General features: G+C 56.8%; 1 protein-coding gene across 1 annotated transcript; it reads left to right on the forward strand.

Moving 5' to 3' along the window:
* The first annotated feature begins 2,702 nt into the window (after positions 1–2,702).
* On the forward strand, positions 2,703–15,970 carry LOC130030227 (ranBP-type and C3HC4-type zinc finger-containing protein 1-like). Its single transcript, XM_056121457.1, has 13 exons — positions 2,703–2,775; positions 3,232–3,317; positions 4,688–4,832; positions 7,012–7,105; positions 7,212–7,410; positions 9,484–9,608; positions 9,696–9,869; positions 10,605–10,765; positions 11,408–11,519; positions 12,723–12,902; positions 14,449–14,547; positions 14,747–14,890; positions 15,772–15,970. The coding sequence occupies exons 2-13, from the start codon at positions 3,296–3,298 to the stop codon at positions 15,850–15,852; spliced, it is 1,536 nt and encodes a 511-aa protein (XP_055977432.1). The 5' UTR covers positions 2,703–2,775; positions 3,232–3,295; the 3' UTR covers positions 15,853–15,970.
* Positions 15,971–16,773: the final 803 nt, after the last annotated feature.

The raw sequence follows: 16,773 nt of genomic DNA on the forward strand, positions 1-16,773 counted from the left end.
TTTCTGAGAAAGGGAAGCAACCCTGTGCCAAACGTGCCAACGCCTCCCCGCTGCAGCGTAGGACTTCAGAGCCCAGCATGCTGGGAGTTGGGCTCCCAGTAGTTCCGTCCTTTTGGTCAAGGGATTCCTATCCAGGCCTGACAGAGCAAGCATTTGGACTGGGGATGGGGGTGTCGGGGGAAGGAGGGAAGGATGCAAACTCTGAGGCTGGTCCTCATCTGACTCAAGGAGTGCGTTTGCAAGGGGGGATATGGTTTGTTCATCTCCATGAAACCTGACCTTAGCACTAGAATTTGGGGGCCAAGTTCAGACAGCGCTCTCCCCCAAGCTCTCTGGGAAGCTCTAAGCTCTTTTGTGGGGACACTTAGGATCCAAGATGCCACTACACTGGGTTTTGGATGCCACAAGTACATATTTTTTACTTTGTGCCTAATAAAGGAATAACAAATTCTTCCCTTTGTCCTGGGCATCTCTTGTATCTATCCTTTCCTGTCCACCTCTTACTCGTTTCCTTTGCTCCCAAACCAGACTTGGGGCTTCTGGGGTCATGGATCAGCTCTCAGAGCACTTAGCAAGGACTCTACCTCCCCAGGCTCAAGCATCTTTTTACCCATTGTTCCGGGCAATTGGTAGCTGCCACAATGGCCACAGCAATCCCCTGTGTCACAGCTGAGAGTGATTCCAGCAGAGGAAGCAGGAGAGTGACACTGTCATGCTGAGGATTCTGGCTTCGGGCTCGCTCTGTAGTCGGGATGTCTGGAATGGGACCCTGGTGCCATACTTGCTATTTCTAGGCTAGCAAGTTCGTTTGTTCCTTCTTTCCTTCCTTTCTCCCTCCCTCCTTCCTTCCCTTCCTTCTTTCCTTAACACCCACAAATATTCAGGATTTACTCTTGGCTCTGTGCTCTGGGTATCAAACCTGGGTCAGCCATGTGCTAGGCAAGTGACATAGCCCCTATACTATCTTTCCCCAAGGTCAGTGTTTTAACACACAAATTGGAGTGGTAATGTGTACAGATTCTCAAGGACCACCATGAGCACTACTGTACAGAAAGGGAAACTGAGAGCAGGTCCACACAGATGGTAGAATGCATTTCTAAACCCTGGCTGAAATGCTGTGCTCACTGGCCTGAGAGATAACCAAGGAGAATGCCTGGAATAGTCAAAGCTAAGACTAGAACATAAGAGAGAATATATCGGGGACAGATATAGCACACAGGGGGGCTGGGTTTGATCCCTGGCATCACTGGGATTGACTCAGAAGCACAGAGCACAGAGTAGCCCCCACGGATCTCTGAGTGACCTCCTCCCAAAGAATATGGTTGTCTCCCAAGTACAGATTTGTGCAGGTGACCTTAGATCTGAAGGGAGGTCATAAATTGGCAGGTCAGCAAGAAGAAAAGAAGACAACACCAATAGAGGCCAGCAGAAACACACTGAAACTTCAGAAGCAATATTGTCAGATACAGACTAGCACTGTAGCACCGTCCTCCCGTTGTTCATTGATTTGCTTGTGTGGGCACCAGTAACGTCTCCATTGTGAGACTTCTTGTTACTGTTTTTGGCATATCGAATATGCCATGGGGAGCTTGCCAGGTTCTACCATGTGGGTGGGATACTCTCGGTAGCTTGCCAGGCTCTCCAAGAGGGACAGACGGAGGAATTGAACCCAGGGCGGCCGCATGCAAGGTAAATGCCCTACCCGCTGTGCTAGATTATAATACAAAAAAGGCATATGTGTAATAAAAATTTTTAAAAAATGAGGGCTGGAGAGATAGTACAGCTGGTAGGCGTGCAGGCAGCTAACCCTGGTCCATCTGACACTGGTCCATCCCTGGCACCCCATTTTGTTTCCTGAGCCCTGCCCGGTATGATCCTTGAGTGCAGAGCAAGGAGTCAGTTCTGTGCACCCCCAGGTGTGGTCCAAAAAAAAAAACCCAAAACCAAAACAAACAAAAAACCCTTGAAAATACTGCCAAAGTATAGGAAATCATATCAAGTGCAATAGATTTAGAAACCTAATAGAGGCTGGGAGGGTTGGAGTGCATGCTCTGCATACAGGCCTGGTTGGAGCAGTCCTCCCACACCGCCAGGAGCCACCCCTGAACAACAAGCTGTGAGCAGCCTCCGACAACCGCCAAGTGAATTTTGGGGCCCAAAATTCAACAGATAAACAGGTACATCGACACCTAGTGGAACTTCTAAAAATACAATAACCTAAATTAAAAATTCAAAATATGGATTAAAAAAATTAATTCCCTGAAAACTTGAAAAAGCAAAAAGGTTCTAAGCAGCAGATTCGATATAGTTAAAGAGATTTGGCTAAGGTGGCGTTCAGAATCAAATCTGCTCGAGTGGCCTCGGATAGGTCATAAACAGCGCGACCTTTCCTCCGCCTAGGCAAGCGCGGGTAGGCTCCGCCCCAACGCGGACCAATCCCCGCCCACTCTCCCGAGCGCGGACCAATCCCCGCCAAGTCCCCGCCACCACGCAGACTAATCCCCGCCCACTCTCCCAAACGCGTATCAACGCCCACCCACTCCCCCGTACACGGACCAATCCCCTCCCAGTCCTCCTCACCGGGAACCAATTCTCCCCAGTCCTCCTCAATGCGGACCAATCCCCGCCCACTCCCCGCCCCAACGCGGGCCAATCCCCGCCCAGTCCTCCTCACAGCGGACCAATCCTCGCCCAATCCCTGCCAGTGCCCGCCCACTCTCCTTCTAAGTCCCGCGGCTCGGCGCCGGGCTCGTGCTGGAGGGTCGGGGAATCCAGGTCAGCTTGCCGCGGGGATTTGAGATGGGGTGCCCCCTGGTCCGCCGCGACCCCAGGGCGGTGCGGGATCGCCTGGGCCTGATGGGTCGTGGGGGCGGGCGCAGTATCCGGCGACAAGCTTGCCCACTTCCGGGGCGGCCACTTTCACTTTCTCCGTCCCCAACCGCTCCCCTCTGGGCACTGACCGGGGCTGCGGGTAAGAGGCGGAGGGGCCGGGACCGCGGCGTTCGGGCACTGCCCCGCGCGGGGGGCCCGTGGGGCGGCTCTCCGGGCCCCGTCCCGTTTCTTCCGTGGCCCTTTGCGGGCTGGCCTCGGCGCCCCCGCGCGTCCACCCACCTGTCGGGGGCTGGTGCTCGTCCCGCTGCCCTCGCGCGTGATGCCCCGGCTGCTGCCCGTGGACACCCCGGCGCGCAGCGGGCTCGGGCTGAGCTCCCCGGGGTCGCCGTCCCTTCCCAGGTGACCTCAGAGGAGCGTTTCTCCGAGCTGCGGCCCCTGTCCGGGGGGAGGGGATGGGAGCCGGATGGACGAGAAGACCAAGAAAGGTGCGTTCTGCGAGGTGACCGCGGCGGCGGGGCGGGTGACTGTCCGGTGCGAAAAGTGCGCGGTCCTGGGGGGGGGGGAGGGGTTAGTGCCTTTCTGCCTCGGTCCCAGCGTTTCCTTGCTGGGGGGCTTTCCTTTGCTTTCAGTCCCAGGAGTCTTGTATTCATTCAGTCTTGTATTCATTCTTGTATTCATTCATTCATTCATTCTCCTCCTCTGGGAGAAGGTGGGGTCAGGGCTGGAAAAGGATGATACCCCACCTCCAGGCTGGCGGGCGGGGAGGCCGAGGTCGCCTCCCTTTTTACCCTCCCAGGAGCTTAGTGGAACATTAGTGAGGTCATGTCAGAGCGCTGGTTGGACCCCACCTTGTGCCCCCTTCGTGCTTAGAACCAAGTCAGAGCTCATGGGTGGAGGGCAGGGTCCCACTGAGTTCTCAGACCTCCACTGTTCAGGATGCTTCTTTCTGTTCTATTTTAGTTTCTCCCTCCCTTCCTCCCTCTCTCCCTCCCTCCCTCCCTTCCTTCCTTCCTTCCTTCCTTCCTTCCTTCCTTCCTTCCTTCCTTCCTCCCTCCCTCCCTCCCTCCCTCCCTTCCTCCCTTCTTCCCTTCTCCCTCCTTCCTTCTTTCCTTCCTTCCTTTCCTGCCTTTCCTGCTTTCCTTTTTTTTCTTTTACTTCCCTCCCCTTTTTGGGGGAAGTCACCCCGGTAGTGCTCATGGTGCTATATGTGACTCTGTGCTCAGGAACCATATGGTCCCAGGGGATTGAACCCTGGGGTTCCCACATCCCAAGCATGCACTTGGGTTCTTGGCGCCCTCTCCCTGACTTCCTCTAATGCAAGCCTTTCTGGCCCCTGTGCTCCCTTCCGCCTGGAACACTCGCTCTCGCCTGGGTCTTGACTCGTCTCAGCTTCAGTATTGCCTCCACTTGTAGGCCTTCCCTGAATTTCTTGATGGGATGGATCACAGTCTAATTTTTTTTCTCTCCATTTTGCTCACTTTCTCTCTTCCCAAGTTGGGTGGGGTGGGCTGGGCTGGGCTGGGCTTGAGGCAAGGGACTCTGTGCATTGATTTACTGCTCAAGCCCAATTTCTGAGACAGGGACTGGGACACAGTCTGAACTCAATAAAAGCTTAGCAGGCAAGTGGATGGAAGTATGGGGGAGCCCTGAGTGTATAAAGGAAAAGCCTGGACAAGGAGGGGCGTCAAGCTGGGGGGAGAGAGTGTGTGATAGAGGCTTCCCAGAGAAAAGGAGCTTTTAAACTGGGTGCTGACGGCTGTATAGGAGTTCATTAGGGAGCCAGAAAGGAACTTCACGTTGTCCCTCGCCCGCTCCACCCCAGCTTTTGAGAAACACCCCCTGTGCTGGGTTTCAGCTGAGGAGATGGCCCTGCGGCTCGCCCGAGCGGTGGCTGGAGGGGACGAGCAGGCGGCCATGGGCTGTGCCATGTGGCTGGCCGAGCAGCGGGTGCCTCTGACGGTGCAGCTCAAGCCGGAAGTTCTCCCGACTCAGAACATCAGGTGAGGCCAGCTGGCTGCCGGGAACATAGGGCCCCCCCAAAACCCAGAGGCCCAGTGGATTCTTGCCTATGCAATAGGAATTCTCGGGGAATTTTTTTTTTTTTTGAGGTGCAGGGGATGAAACCCAGGCCCTGATACATGCAAAGTTTGTGCTTTACCACTTAGCCCAGTATTTCCAGCCCGAGAACGGTCATTCTTTTTAATGCACTCATTTATTTTGGAGAGGGAGGGATTTCTCCAGCTCTTAGGGGGCTCAGGGGGCCCCACCCAGTGATCCGTGGCCAGCCAGGCTGCGTGGTTCGGTACCAGCGCCTGTGGTGCTGGAGGCAGGCCTCGCTGATGGTGCTTGGGAGTTGCCTGATTATGGAACTAGGAATGGAGTAGGTTATAGGTTACCAAAAGCAGATGGTAACATATGCTTAACATTTCCAGGAACTGCCAGATTATTTTTTCAGAACTGCTTCATGATTATTTCCACCCTACCCAGCTGTCTATGAAAGCTTCCAGTTTCACAGTTGCAGCAACATCTTTTTTTGTTTTCTTTGTCTTATGTCCTTTTTTTTTTCCCCTCCTGTGCTGGGGCCAGAACTCGGCCTCACACCTGCTACTTCTGTTTTTTGGGCCACATGGAGGCTGTATGTGGTGCTGGGAATCAAACCTAGGTTGGCCAAGGATATAAACCTTACCTGCTGTACTATTTTGCCAGCTCCAAGATTATTCAGATTTCTCCCTATGTTTTCTTTTCCGTTGTTGTTTTGGAGGGCACATCCAGAAATGCTCAGGGCTAATCCTGGCTCTGCACTCAGGAATCACTTCTAGTGGTGCTTGGGAGAACCTTACAGGATGCCAGGGATTAAATCTGGGTTGGCCTCATGCAAGGCAAACTCCCTATCCACTGTACTGTCTGGCCCCCTGAGCACTGAGCCAGGAGTAATCCCTGAGCACTGCAGGTTGTGACTCCAAAATAAAATCCAAGCAAACAAAAAATATAAAGACCTGCAGACTTCTTGGTAAGAAAAATTGGAACTTAACACAATCATCTCCCACTTTTCCTGACTCCCTGGCTTGAAGGATGTTTTGGGGATTAAGATGTAGTTCCTGGGGCTGGAGTGATAGCACAGCGGTTAGGGCATTTGCCTTGCACGCAGCTGACCCGGGTTCTATTCCAGGCATCCCATGTGGTCCCCTGAGCACCGCCAGGGGTAATTCCTGAGTGCAGAGCCAGGAGTAACCCCTGCGCATCGCCAGGTGTGACCCAAAAAGCAAAAATTAAAAAAAAATGTAGTTCCTTTTGGGGTGAAGAGACTCTCCGTGGATCTTGGAGACGGCCCTTGGCCTCAAAACCAACAGTAGACCACTGCTGGGTGTGGCCTCAAAACCAAACTTGAAAAAAAATAAACCAAATAAACCAAAAGGAATTTCTTTTACTTTCTGTTTAATTTTCTTCCAGTCTGCATTAGGCCCAGCAATTGTGCCTTGTATTCTTTTGGAGTTTTACATTTCCGTATTTTCCTGAATATCATCAAGTGCTGTGTCTATTAAAATCATTAACCTTGGGCCAGAGTGATAGTACAGCGGGTAGGGCCCTTGCCTTGTATGCAGCTGACTCAGGTTCAATCCCTGGCCTCCCATATGGTCCCCCAAGCACCACGAGGAGTAATTCCTGAGTGCAGAACCAGGAGTGACTCCTGAGCACCGCCCAGGGTGTGGCCAAAAACAAAACAAAAAATTGAAAAAAAATTTGCCTTGAGTAAATTTGAGGGTATTTTTCTAGACAATTTTAAGAAAAATATTTGGTGCATTTTCTTTGTAAATACTTTGATAGGCCTTTAAAAAAGTCATCTCCATACAGGGATCTCACCAAAAAAAAATCAATAATTCCTCTAAAAATCTCCTTATACTGTTTCAGATTTCCGTGATTTTATTGGTGCATTTTAGAATTGTTTTTTTTCCTTGAGAAACCACACGGGGTCTCCCACCCTTCCCTTCCCTCCTTTCCCCCCTTTCCTGGTGTGCCCCCTGGGGATGGGGAGTGGACTTTACTCCTAGAGCAGGGTACAGCCCCTGGGCGTGCTGAGTGGGGTGGTGTAGGACTGAGGGAGAACCCGGGCCCTAGACTGGGGGGTGTGGGGTTAGGCGCGTGCACGCATGCGTGTCCCAGCCCCTGCCCTCCTCGCAGGCTGTGGGTGAGCGTGGAGGACGCCCAGATGTACACCGTCACCATCTGGCTCACGGTGCGCCCTGACATGACCGTGGCCTCCCTCAAGGACATGGTGAGTGAGGCCCTTCCTCTCTGCCCCCGCCCCGCGTCCTCTCTCTGCCCCGGCGGCCCCCTGCCCATGCCCCCTCTCCTCGCGCCCTCTCTCTGTGCCCGGACAGGTCTTCCTGGACTACGGCTTCCCGCCAACGCTGCAGCAGTGGGTGATTGGCCAGCGGCTGGCCCGCGACCAGGAGACCCTGCGCTCCCACGGGGTGCGGCAGAATGGGGACAGCGCCTACCTCTACCTGCTGTCGGCCCGCAACACCTCCCTCAACCCCCAGGAACTGCAGCGGGAGCGGCAGCTGCGCATGCTAGCGGGTGAGGACCGCTCCGACCTCGCATCCGAGGCAGTGGGACAAACCCTCTGAGTCCCTGGGCACGCGGTCAGGTCGGCCACCAGAGGGCATTGCCAGGCATGACAAGGCATAGGGAAGCCTTTGCAGAACAGCGGGAGCCAGGAGCCGGGTCAGTTTGTGAGCTGGGGAGATGCTGCACACGCTCTTCCTGTCTCTGCGCTTAGTTCTCGAAACCAGTACCTGATGGCCTGATCAAGGCAGTGAGGACACCGGCCCCAAAGTGGACTGCCACCCCCATTCAAAAAAAAAAAAGCCACCTCAAATCATCTGTTGCCTCCTGGAGATCTACCTTCTTTAAAGCCAATAAGCAGGGTCAGAGTGATAGTACTGTGGGTAGGCGCTTACCTTGCATGCAGATTACCTGGGTTCAATCCCCGGATTCCCATATGGTCCCCCAAGCCCACTGGGAGTGGTCCCTGAGCACTGCTGGGTGTGGCCCTCAAACAAAAAATGAAAAAGCTAACAGAAAAGTTTCCCTTACAGTTGCACTCAAGGCTACTGTACCCCCTGGGATCCTTCTAGTGACCCCAGGGAGGTGGTTATGCTCACTTGAGGAAACACTGAGAATTTGTCTAAAATTTGAACTTTTTTTTTTTTTTGATCATACCAATTGGTGCTCAGGGTTCACTCCTGACTCTGCTCAGGCATCACCGCTGGCGGGTATGTGGGCAACCCAGGGATCAAACTTGGGTTAGCCGTGTGTAAGGCAAATACATTAATCCACTGTACTATCTCTTCTGGGCTGGAGCAATAGCAGGGCTGGAGCCATAGCACAGCAGGTAGGGCGTTTGCCTTGCATGTGGCCAACCCAGGTTCAATTCCTCCGTCCGTCCCTTTTGGAGAGCCCAGTAAACTACCGAGAGAATCCCGCCGGCATGGCAGAGCCTGGCAAGCTCCCCATGGCGTATTCGATGTGCCAAAAACAGTAACAAAAAGTCTCACAATGGAAATGTTACTGGTGCCCACTCGAGCAAATCGATGAACAACAGGAGGACAGCAGACAGACATTGCTACTATCTCTTCTGCCCCAAGACCTAATATTCAATTTCCTAAATGTGATAGCTGTATGAAGTAATGTAATAAAATGGCCCCCAATTTTTAAGGAAATAGATATACTCGTTTATGAGTGGGACATCATGCTTGCAAATTACTCTCAAAACAGTTCAGGGTAAAAAATTTTATATGGATATAAAAATGTATACAAGCTATATGCATATAAATCAGATTTATATGCATATAAATTATAATTTTATTTTACATATAATTATATACTTATATAATCAACATTTATATGCATATAAAACCAGCCCCTGTCCCTCACATAGTATCGTGAGCACCGCCGGGTCTGGTGCAACGCCCAGTTATTAGCTCTTGTCGGGGTGCTCCCGGCCCTCACGGTGTTATAGCAGAGCCCGTCACAGGCCCCCAGAGCCTTTGGGTCCTGTCTGCCCTGGCAGGCCCTTAGAGACTTGAGTTCCTTTTTCTTTTTTCGCGTTGTTTGCTGTGGGTGGGTTCAAACCTTGCCTTGTGTCCTCTAGATCTTGAGATCCTATTTTGGTGTTTTTGTTTTTTTTTTGAGGTTTGTTTTTGGACCACGCCCAACAAGGCTCGGGTTTAGTCCTGGTTCTGCACTCGGGGGGCACTCCTGGGGGGGCTCAGGGGACCACATGGGTGCTGGGGTTGGCTGTGTGTAAGGCAAGCTCCCTACCTTGCTTAGGCTCCCTGGGGTCCTATTTTGGGTTTCTGGGCCACACCCAGTGATGGTCAGGGGTCACTGCCCTGCCAGAGGGCCATGTAGAGCAGGGGGCAAACCCTGAGCCACGCATGCAGCCCCATGAGCTGTCTGTGGCGCAGACACAGGATCCAGCTTGGAGGGAGTCGGGACTTAGCCAGGCCCCGGACACTGGCAGGACCCAGCCGAGGCCTGTCAGGAGGGGAGGTGGGGGTGGAGGGGTCAGGGCTGGGCTGAGGGTACCTGGGCAGGGTGTGGACAAGGACAAGGCGGGGACCACCCTCACCTTCGGTCCCTTCCCAGATCTGGGCTTTAAGGACCTCACGCTGCAGTCGCGGGGCCCCCTGGAGGCGGCGGCACCCCCGAAGCCCGGCGCTGTGCAGGAACCGGCCCGCGTTCAGCCGGACCCGGCGCCCGAGCCTGCCCCGGTAAGACCCCCGCGTGCATCCGTCCCCGCGGGGGCCCCTCCGGACCCACCGCCCCCGCCTGTCGTCTCACCGCCCCTCTGCCTCCAGGTGGGCTGGCAGTGCCCGGGCTGCACCTTCATCAACAAGCCCACGCGGCCGGGCTGTGCCATGTGCTGCCGAGCCCGGCCCGAGGCCTACCAGGTCCCGGCCTCACACCAGCCCGACGAGGAGGAGCGGCTGCGCCTGGCGGGCGAGGAGGAGGCGCTGCGCCAGTACCAGCAGGTGGGCGCCGCGGGCGCAGCCGCGGACTGGCCCGGGGAGGAGGCCTAGGCCAGGAGGGAGGCGCCTGCCCGCCCCGTCGCTGCTCTCTGCTGACCACGGCTGGCCGCCGCCGCGCTTGACTGTGACCCGCCCTCCCCAGGAGCTCCTCCTCCTGTCGCTGAGACTCTGCCCCCTTGCTCTGACTTACACTGTGTCTCCCCCCCAGTGCCACGGGGGACCCCGCACTACTGGTGGCCCCGACCGTGCCCCCATCTGCCACCCCACTCCTCTCTCTCTGGTCTGGCTTCTGCTCTTCCCGGCCCTCCCCCCACCCCAAAATCTCTTCTTGCCGTGGCCCACCCCGACTCAGCCCCGGGGGTTGCCTTCTCTCTGTCTGGATTGGCCAGGCCCCGTTTCTGGTCCCCTCTACCACCCTGGCCAGACCCCGCCTGTCTGCTAGCCTAACCCCCCGCCCCTGCTCTGCACCCAACAGTCATCCGCATCCTTCTCTGCCTTCCTTCCCTGACCCCAGGGATGTGGCCCCCAACGCCTTGTCCGGCCTGACCCTGGTGGCAGCCCCACCCCTACCCCCTCCCGCAGGATTCCTGCTCCTGCCCAGTGCCCAGAGCCCCATTCCATTTGGGGGTTCTTGGCGCCCCAGACCCGTGCTCAGCCCTACCCCCCTCCTGCCCCCCCTGGCCCCCCCGAGAGCCTGACCCTTCCTGCCCCTCCCCGCGACCCGCCCCGTCTGCCCAGCGGAAGCAGCAGCAGCAGGAGGGGAACTACCTGCAGCACGTGCAGCTGGACCAGCGGAGCCTGGTGCTGAGCACGGAGCCCAGCGAGTGCCCCGTGTGCTACGCGGCGCTGGCGCCGGGCGAGGCGGTGGTGCTGCGCGAGTGTCTGCACGCCTTCTGCAGGTGCGAGCGGGACCTGGGGCTGCCCCGCCTCCGCGGAGCACCCCCCCCCCCCCAGCACGCCCCTGAGCTCACGGACCCCCCACACCTTTCCGGGAGCTCCGCCCCCCACCTCCTCCGGAACTCCTGCCCCTCCCTTAAGCTCCTCCCGTTCTGGATAGCTCCTGGCCAGAGACTTGTAGACCTGTGGGTGGAGCGAACAGGAGGGTCAGTGGAATTGCCCCTTGGAGCGGGAGGCGGGTGCTAATGACCCGGAAGGCTGGGCAGCTCAGAGGGGTACAGCCCTTGAGCTGACTGGGTCTGTGGGAGCACAGGGAGGGATGGATGGGGATAGGGTAGGGGGTGTCACTGGATTTCTGCAAGTGAGGGTTCAGGCTTGCGCTGGACAGTCAGGGTGGGAGGTCACGGGAAGGACATGGTGGCTGTGTTGTGAATGGACACGGGGAGCTCAGGAGATGGTGCCTGCAGCCCTCCCGAGGGACCTGGGCACCGTGAGCAGTTGGGGTGGGCTGAGGTGTAGACTGGCTCTAGTGAGGTGGGTGGCAGGAGGTTCAGAGACAGAGGCTCCTGAGGTCGGGTCCTACCAGGGGAGGGGGTCTGGGGCTCAGCTTGGCCTGACCTCCAGCCCACCCCACTGCTCCACAGGGAGTGTCTGCAGGGCACCATCCGCAACAGCCAGGAGGCGGAGGTCTCCTGCCCCTTCATTGACAATACCTACTCGTGCTCGGGCAAGCTGCTGGACAGAGAGATCCGTGCGGTAAGGCCTGAGGAAGGGCCCTGGGCTGGCCGTGCGGTAAGGCCTGAGGGAGGGCCCTGGGCTGGCCGGGGGACCGTGGGGTCCGGGCAGTGAGCAGGACAGGCGTATGGAGAAGTGGCCGGTGAAGGGAGGATAGTGAAGTGTTCTACAGTGGGGGCTCCGGGGCCAGAGAGATGGTAGAGCAGGAGGGCACTGGCCTCGCACACGGCCAACCTGGGTTCGATCCTCAGCATCCCACATGGTCCCCGGAGATCTCCAGGAACGATCCCGAGCACCGAGCCGGGAGTAAGTCCTGAGCATCACTGGATGGGCCCTTAAAACAAAATCACGGTGGGGCTCTGGAGGCGGGGGGAGGAGTACAGCCCCATAAAGCCAGCCTGGGTTTGATCCCCACCCCAAACCCTTCAAGGAGTGATCACTGCTGGATGTGGCCCTAGAACAAAAAGCACAAAGGTGGGGTCTCTGGGGTCAGCTGGCTCAGGTAACCTCAGGTCAGAGGCCCAGAAGGTGAAGCCCTGGGCTTGCGTGCTCCCGACATGTGTGCAGTGATTGGGGATTGGGGTCCTCCCTGCAATGCTGGGGGGACATGTGGGGCCAAACCTGGTTCTCCTGCGTGCAGTCTCTGCTCCAGCCTGTTGAGCGTCTCCCGGGCCCCTGTGGCAGCCAGTTTTAAGAGGACTGACATATACCAAATGTATCAAATGCACTGATCCTAGGACATCGCCCCCATTAAACACTCCCGCTGGGGCAGCCGTCCCACCCACTCTCGGCGTCTGATTTTTGTTGTTTCTATTTTCCCCCTGCTCCTTCCTTGGTGGTAGTTGGGGTGACCCAGCAGCTGCTCGTGCTTGTTGGTGTGTGGGGCCGCACGCCCTGCTGCAGTGCTTGGGGGGTCAGTGAGAATGAAAACGACCGGGCACTTAAGTGCTGCTGGGGTCCCCCCCCCTCGGCCCAACACCTGCTAGGTGTGAGCGAGTCCCACTCTGCACCCCCCCCCCCCCCCCCGTCCTCTTAAATGAGGTTTTCAGAGCCAGGGATGTAGTCAACTGGTAGAACCCATGCGAGGCCCTGGGTTTAAGGGGCGGGAGAGGTATGTCCCCCTCCCAGAAGTAAGAGAAAGAAGGAAAGAGGCTGTGGCTTGGGCAGGTTCACGGGTTGGTGGCTGTGGTGGCCGCACTCATGACCGCTGTGCTGTGGCGGCAGCTGCTGAGCCCCGAAGACTACCAGCGGTTCCTGGACCTGAGCGTCTCCATCGCTGAGAAGCGCAGTTCCTGCAGCTACCACTGCAAAACCCCCGACTGCAAGGGCTGGTGCATCTTTGAGGATGACGTCAACGAGTTCACCTGCCCAGTGTGCTTCCACACCAACTGCCTGCTGTGCCAGGTGGGTGTGGAGACCCGGGACGGGGAGCTCTGGCCTGACTGCCGAGACTCCGATGCGCGTGTCGGGGGGAGCCTGACTCTGCACTGAACCTGGCCCCATTCCCGGTGGCACATCCAGCCTCTGCCTTGCCGAGCCCTACCCTGGCCCGTGGGTGCCAATTCCCATCACAGACCCGTCCCCATGCTGGCCCCAGCCGGTCAGCCCTGCTCTGGAATGATGCTGTATTGTGGCCCAACCCCTGCCCCCAGCATCTTACCTCTCTCCTTGAGAGAGGCTGGTCTCCAGCAGGCCTGTGGCTGAGTTGGTCACAGCCTCAGCCAGCCCAGTCTTCATGCATAGACTTGCAACCCCAGGAGGACCCGCCAGGAGACAGGAGGGAAGGGATTTCCCTGCCCACCTTTAAACATGGACCGAGAGGCCAGAGCGATAGTACACTGGGTAGGGCATCTGCCTTGCATGTGGCTGACCCAGGTTCAATTCCTGGCATCCTATATGGTCCCCCAAGCACTGCCAGGAGTTATTCCTGAGTGTAGAGCCAGGAGTAACCCCTGAGCATCACAGGGTGTGACCCAAAAAGAAGAAGAAAAAAAACCCATGAACCGATCAGGGCTGTAGACCACTCGGTGGGCTGAGCACTTGATTTGCATGCAGGCTTTGGTCCCTGGACACTGCATGCTCTCTAGTACCACTTAGATCAGGCCCCGACTACTGAGCTGCCCCGGGGTCCTACTGGGAGTGGCTCGAATTAAAAAGAAAGGATAAATATTGTTATGTGATGGTTTTGGCTTCCCTTCCTTGGCCTCAGCGCCCTCCTCTGTAGAATGGGTATATGGTATATGGGTTGCAAACATCTCAGCTTTTTTCCACTCTGGAGAAGCCCGTGTTCTCTTACACATGTATTACTTTATCTTTTTCTCCCCTCATATTTCTCTAAATTTGTTTTGTTTTGGGGTCACATACAGCTGTGTTCAGGAATTACTCCTGACTCTGTGCAGGGATCACTCTTGGAAGTGCTTGGGAGACCATATGGGTTGCAAGGGATCAAACCCAGAACAGCTATGTGCAAGGCAAGCACCCTACCCACTATACCATCACTCTGGCCCCAGTAAATTTATTGGGGAAAAAAAGTTTTGGGGCCAGAGTTTGTCTTGTACACTGCAGGCCCATATGATCCCTCGAGCACCATCAGGAGCAATTCTTGAGAAAAGAGCCAGGAGTAGCCCCTGAGCATGGCTGATGTGGCCCCCAAAACAAAAAGTTTTAGAAAGTTGTTTTTTTTTTTGCTTTTGGCGTCACACCTGGCGATGCACAGGGGTTACTCCTGGCTCTGTGCTCAGGAATTACCCCTAGCGGTGCTCAGGGGACCATATAGGATGCTGGGAATCGAACCCGGGTTGGCCCCGTGCAAGGCAAACGCCCTGTTTGTGCCTACCCGCTCCAGCCCCTAGAAAGACATCTAAATGTGTTCAATACGTGACCCTCTTGGCTCCTGGCTTCCTCACCCCTTGGGGAACCTTCCCACCTCGAGTTCTGCTGCCCCCTGCAGGCCATCCACGAGCAGATGAACTGCAGGGAGTACCAGGACGACCTTGCCCTGCGTGCCCAGAATGATGTGGCTGCGCGGCAGACGACTGAAATGCTGAAGGTGAGGCAGGGCCGGGCGGTCATGGTCCCTCCTGGCCGGCCGGCGATGGGGCTTGGGGGAAGTGGCCGTGAACAGCAGGACGAGCATGGCCTGGGCAGAGCGGCAGAGGGGAGCGATCCCGCCACTCCCGACGGGTCGAGCTGGCTGGGCAGGTGCCCCAGCCTGGCCCCCGCCCAGGCCAGCTTCTGCTCCGCTCCAGACCATGCTGCAGCAGGGCGAGGCTATGCACTGCCCACAGTGCCAGATCGTGGTGCAGAAGAAGGACGGCTGTGACTGGATCCGCTGCACTGTTTGCCACACAGAGATCTGCTGGGTCACCAAGGGCCGGCGCTGGGGCCCCGAGGTGAGAACAGAGGGCTGGGCTGCGTTGGGGAGCCTGTCCCCCGCTCCCCCAACCTGTACTTCTGCAGCTCGTGAGGAGAGAACCATCGCGTGTTTGGTTTGGGGACTGTATACCTGGCGGTGCTTGGGGGACCATGTGGTGCTGAGGATGGAGCCTCAGTCTCCTGCATGCAAACCCTGTGCCACCTTGCCGGCTCCTGGCCCCAGTCAAGAATTTTTTTTTTTTTTTTTTTTTTTTGGTGGTGGGCATTTGGGCCACAACTGGCTGTGATCAGTGATCAGGGCTTGCTCCTGGCTATGCTCAGGGGTCATTCCTTTTTTTTTTTTTTTTTTTTGGGTCACTCCTTGCGATGCTCAGGGCTTACTCCTGGCTCTGCACTCAGGAATTACTCCTGGCGGTGCTTGGAGGACCTATGGGAATCGAACCCAGTCAGCCGCGTGCAAGGCAAACACCCTACCCGCTGTGCTGTCACTCCAGCCCCTCAGGGGTCATTCCTGATGATTCCAGGGGACCCAGATTGTAGTTGCCCTTAGTAAGGTGTGTTGGGAGCACCGGTGGATGCATTTATTTTCCACATAGCTCGTGGCTGCTTTGGCAGTGCAAAGGCAAAGCCTCTATGACCACCTGCCCTGCCCTGCTCAAACTGACCAGCCGCCAATGGAACCCTGCGTGTATAGGAGGCCAGCCTGGTGGGCCCAGTGGAGCGGGTCAGTTCTGTCCACACTGCAGCTACTCATCCCTGACCTCCCTTTATCGGAGAGAGCATGGAGCCCCTCTGTTGGCAGAGGTCTCCTGGCGGGCCTAGGGTGGGTGCCCAGGGTGGGCACTCTGCTTCCCTGATCCTGACCGTGCTGCCCTGCCCATTTCTTCTCACTGTCTAGGGCCCAGGAGACACCAGTGGAGGCTGCCGCTGCCGAGTGAATGGGGTTTCATGCCACCCCAGCTGTCAGAACTGCCACTGAGCTGAGACTGCCCCCGGGGGCTGGGATCTGGGTTCTGACCTCTTCTCTGGCCCTCTGAACACCCCTGTGCTCGACGGAGGCGGACCAACTGCACGCCCTGCCCTGGTGCCTTGGATCTTCCCTGGGCTGGCCGGCCAGCCCCTCTTCTCTGCAGTTCCCCTCCTTTCCCTGCTCCAGCCACTGGCACAGCCCTGGCCAGAGGCCTGCACGGCTCTGAACTGTCCGAACATGGAACCCTTAATGCCCAACCCCCTAGCCCCCCGCCGAGACTCAGCTTTGGGGGGGAACTTCTCTGCCTTTGCCATTGATAGGAGCCCTGGCCTCTTAGAATCGCTGCTAATTCTGTTCAGAGCCAGGAGGGAGACCTGGCGATTTTCAGGTCTGCCTCTGTTATAAAGCAACTAAACGGTTTCTGAGGAAGGGATGAGTGTGGTCTCTCTGAGAACATGGGAGGGTCGGGGTAGGACCCCCCCCCCAGCATTGTGTGTAGGGGAGGGAGTTGTTGAGTGGGGGGATTCACAAAGAGATGGCAGCTGCAAAGAGGATGCTCAGCACGTGCGACCAGATCGGAACCCACCCTTTGCTTGCCTGACTGCGTGCAAGGCAGATGTTCTATGTGCACTCCAGACCCAGCTGCTTCTTTCTGGGGGTGTGACTGAGCTTGAAATCCAGGCATCAGACTGCCCCTGGGCCCAGCTTGAGGAGCAAGCTGTTTGGGTCAACAGTGGCTACCCCCCCCCCCCCCACGTGGGGAGCGGGCACTGTTCTGAGAGTCAGGGCCTGCAGGCTCGGACCCTGGCTATTCACTTCCTGCTTGCCTCTCTATGGGCCTCTCCGTTGAGGAGCAGAAGGTCATCACAGGCAAGACGGCACAGATCAGTCCTGTAATGTCTGATGATTCGCAATCTGTGCTCGAGAATA

This window comes from Sorex fumeus, unplaced genomic scaffold, assembly GCF_029834395.1.
Source record: "Sorex fumeus unplaced genomic scaffold, SorFum_2.1 ptg000044l, whole genome shotgun sequence".
Taxonomy (NCBI): domain Eukaryota; kingdom Metazoa; phylum Chordata; class Mammalia; order Eulipotyphla; family Soricidae; genus Sorex; species Sorex fumeus.

What these genes read in the sequence shown, in the direction of transcription:
- LOC130030227 (XM_056121457.1), top strand. Translation starts at nt 3,296, where the DNA reads ATGGACGAGAAGACCAAGAAAG. An exon ending in CTCCCGACTCAGAACATCAG is followed by an intron (nt 4,833 to 7,011) that starts GTGAGGCCAGCT and finishes CCCTCCTCGCAG; the next exon opens with GCTGTGGGTGAGCGTGGAGG. An exon ending in GCCGGCGCTGGGGCCCCGAG is followed by an intron (nt 14,891 to 15,771) that starts GTGAGAACAGAG and finishes CTCACTGTCTAG; the next exon opens with GGCCCAGGAGACACCAGTGG.